The 12,710-nt window shown below is 39.7% G+C and overlaps 1 protein-coding gene across 1 annotated transcript in view; it reads left to right on the forward strand.

The window, feature by feature from the left end:
- LOC137498887 (uncharacterized) overlaps nt 1-12,710 on the forward strand; it is a 67,896-nt gene that overhangs the window by 29,967 nt on the left and 25,219 nt on the right. The window contains exons 5-6 of the mRNA XM_068226599.1: nt 1,525-1,546; nt 8,394-8,424. Of these exons, the coding sequence (XP_068082700.1) occupies nt 1,525-1,546; nt 8,394-8,424 (53 nt within the window). The remainder of the gene's footprint in view (nt 1-1,524; nt 1,547-8,393; nt 8,425-12,710) is intronic.

Below are 12,710 nucleotides of genomic sequence, written 5' to 3' on the forward strand. Positions count from 1 at the left end.
CTTAATCTGAAGATGAAACTTGCAAAAGTAAGCACAGATACATATTTCCTTAAAGGTTTTAATTTTATTCAATTTTGCCTGAGGCATTAATAAAGTATCGATTAGGTGGTTATTTATACTTACTTCTTGATTAAACATCGATACGGTCATGAAATGGACAACTTGTAATAAAAGAGGAGCATTACAAAAATGTTGCAAAGTTTGGGCTGGGAAGACTTGGGAGAAAGGAGACAAGCTGCTTGACTAGGTGGTATGTTCTCAGCTGTCAGTGGAGAGATGGCATGGGAGGACATCAGTAGATGAATAAGTTTGAGTGGTGTTTTTAAAAGTAGGAAAGATCACAATATGAAGATAAAGTTGGATTTCAAGAGGACAAATTGCGGAAAATATTTGTTTATAGGAAGGGGCATTAGGGATTGAAATAACTTACCAAGGGAGATGTTCAATAAATTGGGAAGTGTAATAACAGAGGACATGAGGTAGAGTCAAGAGGTGAAAACTCGTATTGCGATTGTGAAGGAAGCATTTAATAAGAAGAGTAGACTTTTTTGTGGAGGCATGGATAATGACTTGAAGCGATTCGTGAAGAGTGGCACTGTATGGAGCTGAGACATGGACATTGAGAAAAGAAGACTGGAAGCAGTTGAGATGTGGATTGGAGGAGAATGGAAAGTATACAATGGATAGAAAAAGTAAAGAATGAAGAATTCTTAAGAAGAGTTGGGAAAGAGAGAAATATATTAAAAGTAATCAAGAAGAAAAAATACAATTGGATTGGTCACTGGATGAGGAGAGATTGCTTGCTTATGGATGCTATAGAAGGAACGGTATATGGAAAAAGTCAAAGAGGACAGAGAAGATATCAGATGCTGGACAGTATCAGGATAGAATACGAGTATGAGGAAACAAAGAGGGTAGGAAGAGACAGGATTGCGTGGAGAAATGCCATGTGAAGACCTGCCATATGGCAGAACACTGATGATGATGATGATAATGATGATCCTCACCAACAGGAGTAAATGAGTGTCCTAGAACATCAAATATTTTTACTTCAAAGACAGCTCTTCTTGTGAAAGTGCGATTTGTGTCAACTCTCTTCTTACTGAAGATATGGATTATAATCAATGAGAAAACAGGTGGTTAGTTGTGCTTTGTAGTATTATTTTTTGAACGATAATAAGATATTTTCTCCAAAAACACTTGAAATAATGACACATAAATATTTCATAAAAGCTTTATGAATTTTAGGTAATGTAATTAGACATAGACTTAGAAGTACTCTTGAGGCAATAAGCATCTAATTAATACACAGTGTTTTACTAGTCCATGGCGCAGATAAATTACAGAAGTCAGAATTTAAATATCAATGCAAAACAGTGTTATCTGCACTTTGTCACGAAATATTTAACATACACATAAAAATCAAAATGTGGAATGCAATGTTGAAAAATTAAAATATACCCCAATCAACGATTGGAAGCCACTAGACTGCATTTCACTGAACACTTCTTTTTCTCCTTTCAGGTTGGAAAGAATTGATATACCGGTAAGTAACACCTAACATTATTATTTCATTATTTAATTGTTTTAACCAATAGTAGTCAAATAAGTTACAAAACTTTGCTAGTATTTTTACGGGTTATGTATAAATATAACTTGTAAGACTTCCAGTCTTTGAAACACAAAATACAGTACTTAGAACATTACCTAAGTCACTTTTACAATCAGTAGAAATAAGTGACAACATAGCACATTCATATTACACAGACTTGATAACACAACCATTCTCCATGAAGTACTAAAAGTTGCTACATTATAGATAGGCTTCAGCACAAAATGAAGAACAATGACCACAGTACAGAAAATACAGGAAGATCCATACACCTTCATCATTTTAATAACTTATTAACAGTAAGAGAAAATGGGTGCAAACAGTCCTTAATTTTGACAAGCATGGAAGACATGTATCACAGATGCATTTCACTGGCCCCATGAAATGAAATGTCGTATGGCTTTTAGTGCTGGGATATCGAAGGACGGGTTCGGCTTGCCAGGTGCAGGTCTTTCTATTTGACTCCCGTAGGCGACCTGCGCGTCATGATGAGGATGAAATGATGATGAAGACAACACATACACCCAGCCCCCATGCCATTGGAATTAACCAATTAAGGTTAAAATCCCCGACCGGTCCAGGAATCGAACCCGGGACCCTCTGAACCGAAGGCCAGTACGCTGACCGTTCAGCCAACGAGTCGGACTGGCCCCATGCTATCGGGGTACAGAAGTGTTTGTAATCTGTAATGTTCTTCTCATTAAGCTAAGCCAATTATATTTATTCGGGCAAGATCATTCTCCATCTTACTCATGTCTTACGTCTCCTTTTAAGAGAAAGTTTGCAGTCTATTAACAGTAGACAGCTTTTATGTGCATCGTATGGTTGCAGGTGAGCCCCATCCAATTAAATTCTTTGCTCCAGTTCCTCATTTCCACCTCTGTCTGATTTTATAAATAACTTAACCTTAATAATTCTCCTTACAATTTCCTTAATTGAATAATTCCAATACTCAGTTATCCTTTCTTCAACTTGTTCGATCATCTGCTACATTTTCTAGCCACCTTTTTATATTACCATATCTACATCTTCTACAATGTTCACTGACAGTAACTAACAATGAAGTCATTGTTGGTACAGAAGCAGCTGTTGAATGAGCTGAACATTGTAGGCCTCTAACTTGTATCCTCCAATGTTTTTTTTTTACTGTTTTCTCTCCACCAAGTATTAACAAACTCTCACACTAAAGTTTCTCAAACAATTTGACAAATTCTTTCCCTGTGCTTGTATATTTCTTTGTGAAAAATTTTCAAAATTTTGGTTTTTCTTAATCCCTGCCTCCTAATTTATAAACCCCAAATACTGTTTCTGCCTCCTCTATTAATTTTGTAAAACAGTTGACTTTCTACATCTCTGCCTCCTCCTAGTTCATAAACCCAAAGAACTACAAGGAGACCCTTGTTAATTTTAAATGTACTTTTACTATCGCATTATTCATTAAGCAGTACAGTGTTGTACAGTTTATTTTGTGTATATTTAGGTTCTTTGTAAACATTTGTATATTTAGTTTATAATATAATATCTGAAGAGATGCAGTATCTAAAAATTGCTGTGACACTAAGCACGTAGGGGGCACAGCAGACAAGACAAAACATGAGAACATAAAAGGAAAAGGACGACCTCTGCATCTTCATCAATCCCAGTTCTTCTAGCCCCCTCTAGGGACACCATGAACTTGACGCTGGTGTTGATACCGAGGGCTATGCCAATTTCTTTTTTTTTTTTCAGTCACTACTGATCTGCATTTAGGGCAGTCACCCAGGTGGCAGATTCCCTACTGTTGTTTTCCTACACTTTTCTTAAATGACTGCAAAGGAATTGAAAATTTATTGAACATATCCCTTGGTAAGTTATTCCAATCCCCAACTCCCCTTCCTATAAACAAATTTTTGCCCCAATTTGTCCTCTTGAATTCCAACTTTATCTTCATGTTGTGATCTTTCCTACTTTTAAAGACACCACTCAGACTTATTTGTCTACTGATGTCCTCCCACGCCATCTCACCACTGACAGCTCGGAACATCCCTACCACTTACACGTTATAATTCTCATGTTAGGTCCGTATTGAAATGTATGTAAATACAAAGTATGTTACAAGTGTTATTTTTTTAATATCCACCTGTTCAATACTAACAGATCATTTTTAGAAGTGAAATATTGTTATAAAATATTAAGGGACATGTTTCGCCCATATTATGGTGAAAAATCAGGATCCTGATTGTTCTTTCAAGCCATAAAAAGAGGATATCAATATAGATGTTTGTCTAAACAAATATTATTAGAATGTCCTTGGTTAAAATCATAGTATCCAGCTGCATGTCATAAGTTCACACGGTTATACTTTCCGGAACGTTGAGTCAATGCGCCCAGAAACCTGTTGGGAGTAGAGCAACAAACAGCTCAGTCTTTATAATGAAACAGAAATGTGTTTCTTTGAATCTTCTTAAGTGGCTGTTCAGCTGCCTATAGTCTTATTTAACTGGCTGAAGGAGTGAAAGTCGAATGGGTTTCAGTAGAATATTAAGACTTTGAATAAGCCCCCTCTTGTGGGGTGTGGTAAAATAACACCCATGTCGTAAGAGGGAACTAAAAGTGGACCCAGGCGATCTTAACTTTGCAATGTGGATTAGCAAACATTGGGCCCTCAGCTGAGTCCTAGCATTACTTCCAGTTCCTTGAGTCAGGCTCCTCACTTCCATCTATTTGTTTGACCTCCCTTGATCAACTCTTCAATAAACCAGTCAATACCGATCTGCATTTAGGGCAGTCACCCAGGTGGCAGTTCAAGCACCTAGGAGAAGTAATTCAGCCATCAGGCTTGAATTATGAAGCGAATAAGGAGAAGATCTCAAAATTACAGAAGGCCTATAGACTCAACTGGAACAGATATAACAAAAAGAAATCAATATCCAGGAAAGCAAAATTAAGACATCACAATTCAATTATCAAACCTGAAACACAATTTGCCTCGGAAACCTTGATCATTGGAGGCAGATCACTTATGCAAGACATAGAGAAATGGGAGAGGAAAAAAACTGAGGAAAATCTTTAGTCCAGTCTGCTCAGATGGAATCTGGATGAAACAGAAGTCTTGGCAGTTTTATGAGCCTTCTGAAAAGATCAACAAAACCATTAGGTAAAGGAAATTAAATTTCTATAGGCACATCTCAGAATGACCAATGACCAGCTCACCAAAAGGATTTTCAGCCTTGCTCCCTGAATGAAAGTCAAGGACAACTGGCTTAGTGAAATTGGCATCCCACAGGAAATTGTTTAAGATCGACTCCAGTTCAAAAAGCAGCCAACAGCAATTATTTTGCTTAGAAAATGAATGCCAGGACCAATGAAACATGGAATGAAGGACGGAGGAAAATGGTCAGTGCCCAGATGAATAGATTTTGGGATAAGAACAATCAACATCAGCGAAATAAGTTCCATCATGTTCCACAGATGGACGTAATGCTGTAAAAAAACAACAAGGAAAAATAATAATAATTAGATTATTCATTTTGTTTACAATGCTTTTCCTCACAATCCTTCTTCTTCTTATCGTTTGGGCCTACTGAGGACCACGGGGCTTGTTTCAATTCCTTGTATGGAAATTCTGTTTTTTCTTTGCCCAGAAAGCTTTCATCTTGTGGCTGTGTGCTTGTTTCCTTTCCTCGGTCCACTTCGGTCAGGTGGTGCCTGCACTCTGTCTGCTGGTGAGAGACTCTGGAAAGACACCTTAAAAGGTCAACTGCCGGAATAATACACGATCCTGTATGGTTTGTTCTGAAATCCCCAGCTGTTCTAAGTCGGACTTCACTGTGGTGATTCATTTATTTTTGGACGCTTTCCCTCTGCCTGTAGTGGTAAAGATCTTGCTGGTAAGTCTGTAAGTACTCATATGAGTGAAATGCCCATAGAAAGTCAATCGCCTCTTCCTCATGGATTTAACTATGTCTTCTTGATGGTCATAGATCTCTTTGTTGTGCCTTATCCTGTAAGTACCATCTCCTTCTCTTATTGGTCCTAAAGTCCTCCTTAGTATTTTTCATTCCTTGAGCTCTATCTTCCTCAGTGGACCTTTTCTGTTCATCAGAAGACACTAAGAGGTGTACAGTATGGACGGTCTTACTACTGAATTGTAATGTTGGAGTTTAAGGTTCTTAGAGGGGCACTTGGATGTATAGATGCTCTTACAGGTATGGTAGATCCCTTCCAACTTGGTGCATCTGGTGTCTATTGCTAATGTCTCATTCTTGGTTGCTGAAATCCACTCCCCTAGGTACTTCACTACAGGAACCTTACGAATGGTGGTGTTTTCCGGTGGCATAGTAGGTGGGACTCCCTTTATGTTAGTCGTGAACTCAGTTTTCTTTATATTGACCCTCAAGCCGGTTTTAGCTGCTATGGTATAGAGGCTCTGTAGCTGGTGAGTGGCTTCTTCTATGTTGTTGGCTAATAAGGTAAGGTCGTCGGCAAAGGCCAGGCAAGGTACACTGAGTTTATCTTTCTTGTAGCCAATTTTCAGTCGACTTCCTTGAGGTAATGTGGCAGTCCATTCACTGATAATCTTCTCTAGAATGCAATTAAAGAGAATGCAAGAAATTCCATCACCTTGTCTAACTCCTGTTTGGATAGAGAAACTCTCTGAGAGCTCACCTCTAAACTTTACTTTGGAGGTGGTGTTCTTCAGCGTTGCCTGGATTAGTCTGGTGGTCTTCTCATGCAGGGCTAATTCCCATAATGTGGAGAAGAGGGTCTGCCTATCTATTGAATCATATGCCTTCTGGAAGTCCATTAGTATGACTACCCATTGGTGTCCTCCACGATTCTTGTACCTCAGGATTGTCTTGAGGTTCTGTATCTGCTCTGTGCAAGATCTATTGGCGTGAAAACCAGCCTGATATTCACCTAATTGGGAATCCAGTTGACTGACCACTCTGGTTTGCAGGGCTTTAGAAAAGATCTTGTACGTAACGGATATAAGAGAGATGCCTCTGTAGTTGTCAAGGTCTATCTTACTACCTTTCTTGTGTAGAGGATGGATCACCACTGAGGTCCATTCCTCAGGTAAGGTCTCCATTGCCCAAATATCCTCTATGATCTGATGGATGCTCTGTATGGATTGTTCGTCAGCATGTTTCCACATCTCCGCTACTATACCGTCTTTACCTGAGGCCTTGTTGTTCTTTAGGCTCTTAATAATCTCTCTTATTTCTTCAATGGTTGGCAGTGTGGAGTCTCAGTTTCTGGAAAGAGGCTTAGAGAATGCGAGTCTCTCTTTAGGTTCCTCTGCATTGAGGAGCTGTTTGAAATACCCTGCAAGAGTATTGGTACAATCCTTGTTGTTGAACTGAAGCTTCCCATCAGGTCCACGAAGATGAAGGGTGGGAGCATGTATTTCGTTGTCTGTTTTCTGAGTTCTCTGTAGAAATCTCTTGAGTTGTGCCTCTTAAAGTCCTCTTCCGCCTGTTGTATTAGAGCCTTGTTATGGTTCCTCTTAGCCTGTCATACTATACTGGCAGTTATTTTCCTTTGAGTAAGGAAGGCCTGGTAGTTAGCCTCATTTTTGCATTGGTTCCACGTGACCCAGGCTCTGCGTCTATCTTCTATAGCATGGTCACATGTAGTGGTCCACCATGGAGGTTTTCCTTTGTTGGATGAGGCAGGCATGGTCTTCTGAGCAGCATCCAGTAGAGCTTTTTGTAGGTTGTGCCACCCTTGTTTCTGTGTGTTTTCTTTCAGAGTGACTTTGAAATCACAGTCTTCATCACTCAGTCGGAGGGTGTTGAACTTCGGTATATTAGCCTTTCTGCCAACATTCAGTGGCCTCCTCAGTGGTTGTATGATGGTTTTTTTACCAGAGATATGTAATGGCCCGAGTCTAAGTTAGCACCCCTTAGCACCTTGACATTCTGAATCTCATTGTGATGCTTTTTGTCCACGGCCACATGGTCTATCTGGAATTCACCTAGTAGTGGTAACGGTGGTAGTGGTGATTATTGTTTTAAGAGGAAGTACAACTAGGCAACCATCCTCTATATAACACTAATCAGAGGGAAGAAATTGAAGGGATCCGACACTTCGAAAAATGAAGATATCATCCAAAGGAAGACAAGGACCACGAAGGGCGTGAAAATGAAAGACTACCTAGCCCTCGCAAACCTAATAGCGTCAGGGTCGGGAAAGGTCAAGAGTTGACCAAGGGAGGTCGGATAGGATAGATGAAAGTGAGGAGCCTGGCACAAGTAAGTGGAAGCAATGCCAGGACTCAGCTGAATGCCCCGTGGTAGCCAACCCACGCTCCAAAGTTCAGAGCCCTTGGGGCTCACCTAATAGTGGATTTGGGCTCTTCCATGTCTTCACCTTCCTAGGCAGGTGTTTGAAGGCAGTTGATTTTAGGACAAGACCATATTTGTCACAAAGGTCTATAAGACATTCTCCGTTATTATTTGTCCTCTTATGGGCTGGATAGGGGCTCACTATCTCTCACAATCCATGATTCTTACCACTCATTTTTCCTTTAATTTATTGGAAAACTTTATCCCTCCTGTGGGTGGAGTCAAAGGATGTGTTTTCTGTACCCTGCATGCTGTAAGAGGCTACTAAGAGGGGAACAGCCAAAGAATCTACTCGCTTTCTCATCTTCTCAGCCCAAAAACATATCCATGATTCTGTGATTTTCCATTTAGCAAAGAAAATATATGAGTGAGATGTCATTAATATTTCCATACTAGGTGCCATAGTTCTGTTTGTGATAATTATGTAACAGTCATATGTTATCTCATTTCAGCAAAATCCTCGTGCCCCTGATACTAACCCTGGTACGTATGTAACCTTACAACTTACTCATATACAAAGTCATTAGGCTAGAAATGAGATGTTTGTGAGAACTGGATAGACTTGAAATATATTTTCCTTCCCAATACATTGTACCAGTACATAACGCACAGAAATGACTACTTATGAACATTTATTAGAATGATTACATTTCAGTACCAAGTATTAAACTCTTGATAAACTTCCATGAACACAGATGGCATTGATTTAGAAATCCCAAAAGGTTTCCAGATGTCCACTGTTCTCACTATTTAACAAATTTGTTCACTTCTAAATTTAGGTAAACCGAGCTCGATAACTGTAGTTGCTTAAGTACGGCAAATATCCAGTATTCAGGAGACAATGGGTTCAGACCCCACTGTCGGCTGCCCTGAAGATGGTTTTCTGTGGTTTTCCATTTTCACACCAGGCAAATGCTGGGGCTGTACCTTAATTAAGGCCATGGCCGCTTCCTTCGCATTTCTAGCCCTTTCCTCTCCTACGTCACCATAAGACCTACCTGTCTCAGTGCGACATAAAACAAGTTGTAAGTTGTAAAAGATTTAGGTAACTCTAAATAAAGCTCTAGTCTGTATAACATATATGAAATCATGGTGGTAAGCATAAATATTGGAATAATTTCATTTTTCTACTGCTAATCCACTTGAGAAATGACAGGAATGTTACATGGGTTAGCCAAAAATCTTGTTAAGTTATTAAAGTAAAGTGAACTCATGAGTTGATGCTGCACAAATCAGGTGAGCTGCATGTACCATTTTGAACACATACCAGCCCTCTTGAAGGAGATTCCACAAATTATAGAACAAACAAATTACAAAACCATTTATTTACTTAAACAGAACAACAATAAAACAGGCCATCTTGGCTAAAAGGAAAGGCAACAAAATTATACATAGAGTAAACAGAATAGTCCTCTTTTTTGTTCTATATCTATCCTATCTATTACATCACTCCCACTTTGCAATTTTAGGCATGTTATAAAATTGCAACACTTCTTTTTGCATCATAAGTCTAGGCTTTTTAGGGACTTTAATTTTTCTTCCTGCCCTGGTTGTAATCACTTCTGGGGTGTCCCCCGGCACATCACAGTCCACTTTAAAAGGTCCCATCTGCTGGACGAGTTTGGGATCATCACAGCTTGAGGAAAGCTCCAGGGGATACAAACGTTGCACAGGTCTCAATTTTTCTCCTTCACCGAGCTCAATAGCTGCAGTCGCTTAAGTTCGGCCAGTATCCAGTATTCGGGAGATAGTAGGTTCGAACCCCACTGCCAGCAGCCCTGAAGATGGTTTTCCGTGGTTTCCCATTTTCACACCAGGCAAATGCTGGGGCTGTACCTTAATTAAGGCCATGGCTGCTTCCTTCCCACTCCTAGCCCTTTCCTGTCCCGTCGTCGCCATAAGACCTATCTGTATCGGTGCGATGTAAAGGAAGTAGCAAAAAAAAAGAAAATAATAATTCTCTCCTTCAGCGGTCTTCACTCTGGCTACCCGGCTATACCCATCCTGAATACAATTCAATAATTTCTTCTCTGCCATCTGGGTCTCTTCACACGTCATTTCTCCATATTTCTTACAATCTTTATGACAGTTGTTTATAAACCATAGCATCCAGCCAATCATCCTAACTATCTTTATTGTGAAAAATATGTCAGTGATGATGTAAAGATTGTTTCCCCACAAAATGTGCTAGCTACCACCGTCTTTCTTCTTTCAGCATTTACTTGATCTGGAGCTTGTTCATCTGAACTAGGCCATTCTCTTTGCTCTTGCTTCAACCATTCTGGCCACTCCCACCATTGGCCTTTTTCCAACAGTTTTGGATTACAGCTCCTTGAAGGAATATCTGTAGGCTTCAAACATCCTGAGACATGATGCCAGTCAGTAGGATGGCTGTGCTGTTGAATTTCTTTGACGCGATTGCCAACAAATATGTTCCACTTGCCTGCCTTCCGTTTAATCCCCACAATACGACTGTAGTCACTCCAGTAATAGGTCTTGCAGTCTGAGAGACCCAATGCCTCTTTAACATGACATCCAAATGAGTAGCTATAACAGCTCCCAAAAGTTCTAGCCTCAGGATGGTCAATTGTTTTAGTGAAGCTATCCTTGCTTTACATTTTATAAGGCGAAATGAAATTCTCCCATTAAAATCTGCTCAAAGAAAGACAAAGGCCGCAAATGACACCTTGCTTGCATCACTGAATACATGAAGAGTCTTTTCGCAGTCCTCGTAAGGTCCTTCTGTGAGCCTCCCAGGAATGCAGCAATTACTCAGATGATGCAGATGTTTTAACCAGGCTAAGAATTGCCAAGATATTTCTCTAGGCAATGCAACATCCTACCCATATTTCTGTTTCCAAGTGTGTTGAAGGATCAATTTTGGAATGAGCATTGTTGGACAAGTATATCCTACTGGGTCAAATATTCTTTGCATTATCGAAAGGAGGACTCACTTCATAATAGGCTCCTCTAGCAATGTAAGTCCATTGACATCACTAAATAACGTGTCATTTTCAGTGTCCCAAAATACACCTTGAACAGAAACAACATTTTTGTTCTCCCCTGAACGATTGACCTAATTTTGGTGCCATGACCCAGTCGCTAAGTTCAAATTTTCCAGAGGCCATCAGCTGAGTGGATTTCTTCATGAACTTACTAACAGATTCCTCAGATTCGAGGCTGGTTATACAGTTATCAACATAAAATGCTTGCTTCAGAATACCAGCCATCTTTTTGAGTTCTTTTGGAGCATTATTCAGATGATGAGTGATGGTAGCTACTAACAGAAAGGGACTTGAAGAAACTCCAAACACTACACGACAGTGTCCGAAACATATCATTTCCTGAGCATCAACATTGCTCCACCACAGGAACTTGAAGAAATCCCTATCACTGGACGATAGGCTAAGCTGCAGAAATGCCCTCTTGATATCTGCACTGATACCAAAGGCATGTTTCCTGAACTGAATTAATAACTTTGGAATTAGCTCAATTAAGTTTGGCTTCTTTTCTAGGCAATCATTCAATGAATTCCCATTACGATCCATAGCTGAAGCATCAAAAACCAGTTGGATTTTCATAGTCTGGCTACTAGGCTTAATTACAGCCCAATGTGGTAAGAAATGTCCCTTATCCTTACATTCAGGAATTGTTTTGATAATGCCTGACTGTAACCAGGCCTGGAATACTGCATGATAATTCTCCAGTTGGCCACTAGAGAGGAGTTGTTTTGTTACACCTTTAAACCTCCTCTCTGCCAAAGCTTTATTAGCCAGCAGCTCAGCATGCCCTTCTTTCCAAGGTAACTGCACCTCATATCTATCTTCTTCATTGATTCTCACAGTTTCATTGAGAAACAAAATGGTATCAGTTACTGAATCCTCTGTAAACTTCACAGCTTCTACTTCACTAATACCTATAACATCTAACCTCCATAAATCTGACAAATCCAAGTTGCAGTTGTAGGTTAAGTTAGTCAGCAGGTTATTTGAATTCTTCCCTGGCCCTTGTAAGGCCCAACCCAACTTTGTCTCAACTGCTACCAATGTTCCGTCCAACTGCATGTAGGAACCAGTCATGAACAGTCCTGAAATGTCAGCATCTATCAGTAGTCCTCCGGTGGATTCTTCCCCATGTCAGAGAGAATAATGTTTTTCTCCCTGAGCTTAGGATACAGGCCTTGACTTTCCACCCTAGGTACTTAACCACAAATTTTCATCTGATCCAAAACACTTAGAGATCCTTGAAATTTACCATCCATACTTCAACAATTATATCATACACGTTGTTCATTGGTTTTAACTCCCCCAAAAAGACTATGACTTAACATCTCCTTCCCAGATGGTTTCATATGTACCTGTTCCACAACATCGTTGGAAATATAGGACCTTTGTGCTCCACTGTCATAAAGGGAATGTACTTCCTTAACTTTACTGTTATGCACAATTTTAACCATCACTGCCTGTAAGAAGGTGATGCCATGTTTCTGACCCAAGAGTGATTGAGACTCTTGACTCTTTTCTTTAACAGGTTCAACACTTTGGGTTTCGAACTGCATTGGTATTTCTGGGTACATGATAGTTAAATGCCATTTAAGACAGACAAAGCATTTAACATAATTCCTACAACTCTTGGCCCTATGACCAGACTTTAAACATATGAAACAACAGTTTTTGTTCTTAAGTAAAGCCTTTTTCTAATCATATAACAGAGTTCTAGCTTTAAAACTGTCTACCGCAGCATGTGAAGTCTTGTCGCACCACAAACAT

The sequence above is a fragment of the Anabrus simplex genome, chromosome 1 (assembly GCF_040414725.1).
Source record: "Anabrus simplex isolate iqAnaSimp1 chromosome 1, ASM4041472v1, whole genome shotgun sequence".
NCBI lineage: Eukaryota > Metazoa > Arthropoda > Insecta > Orthoptera > Tettigoniidae > Anabrus > Anabrus simplex.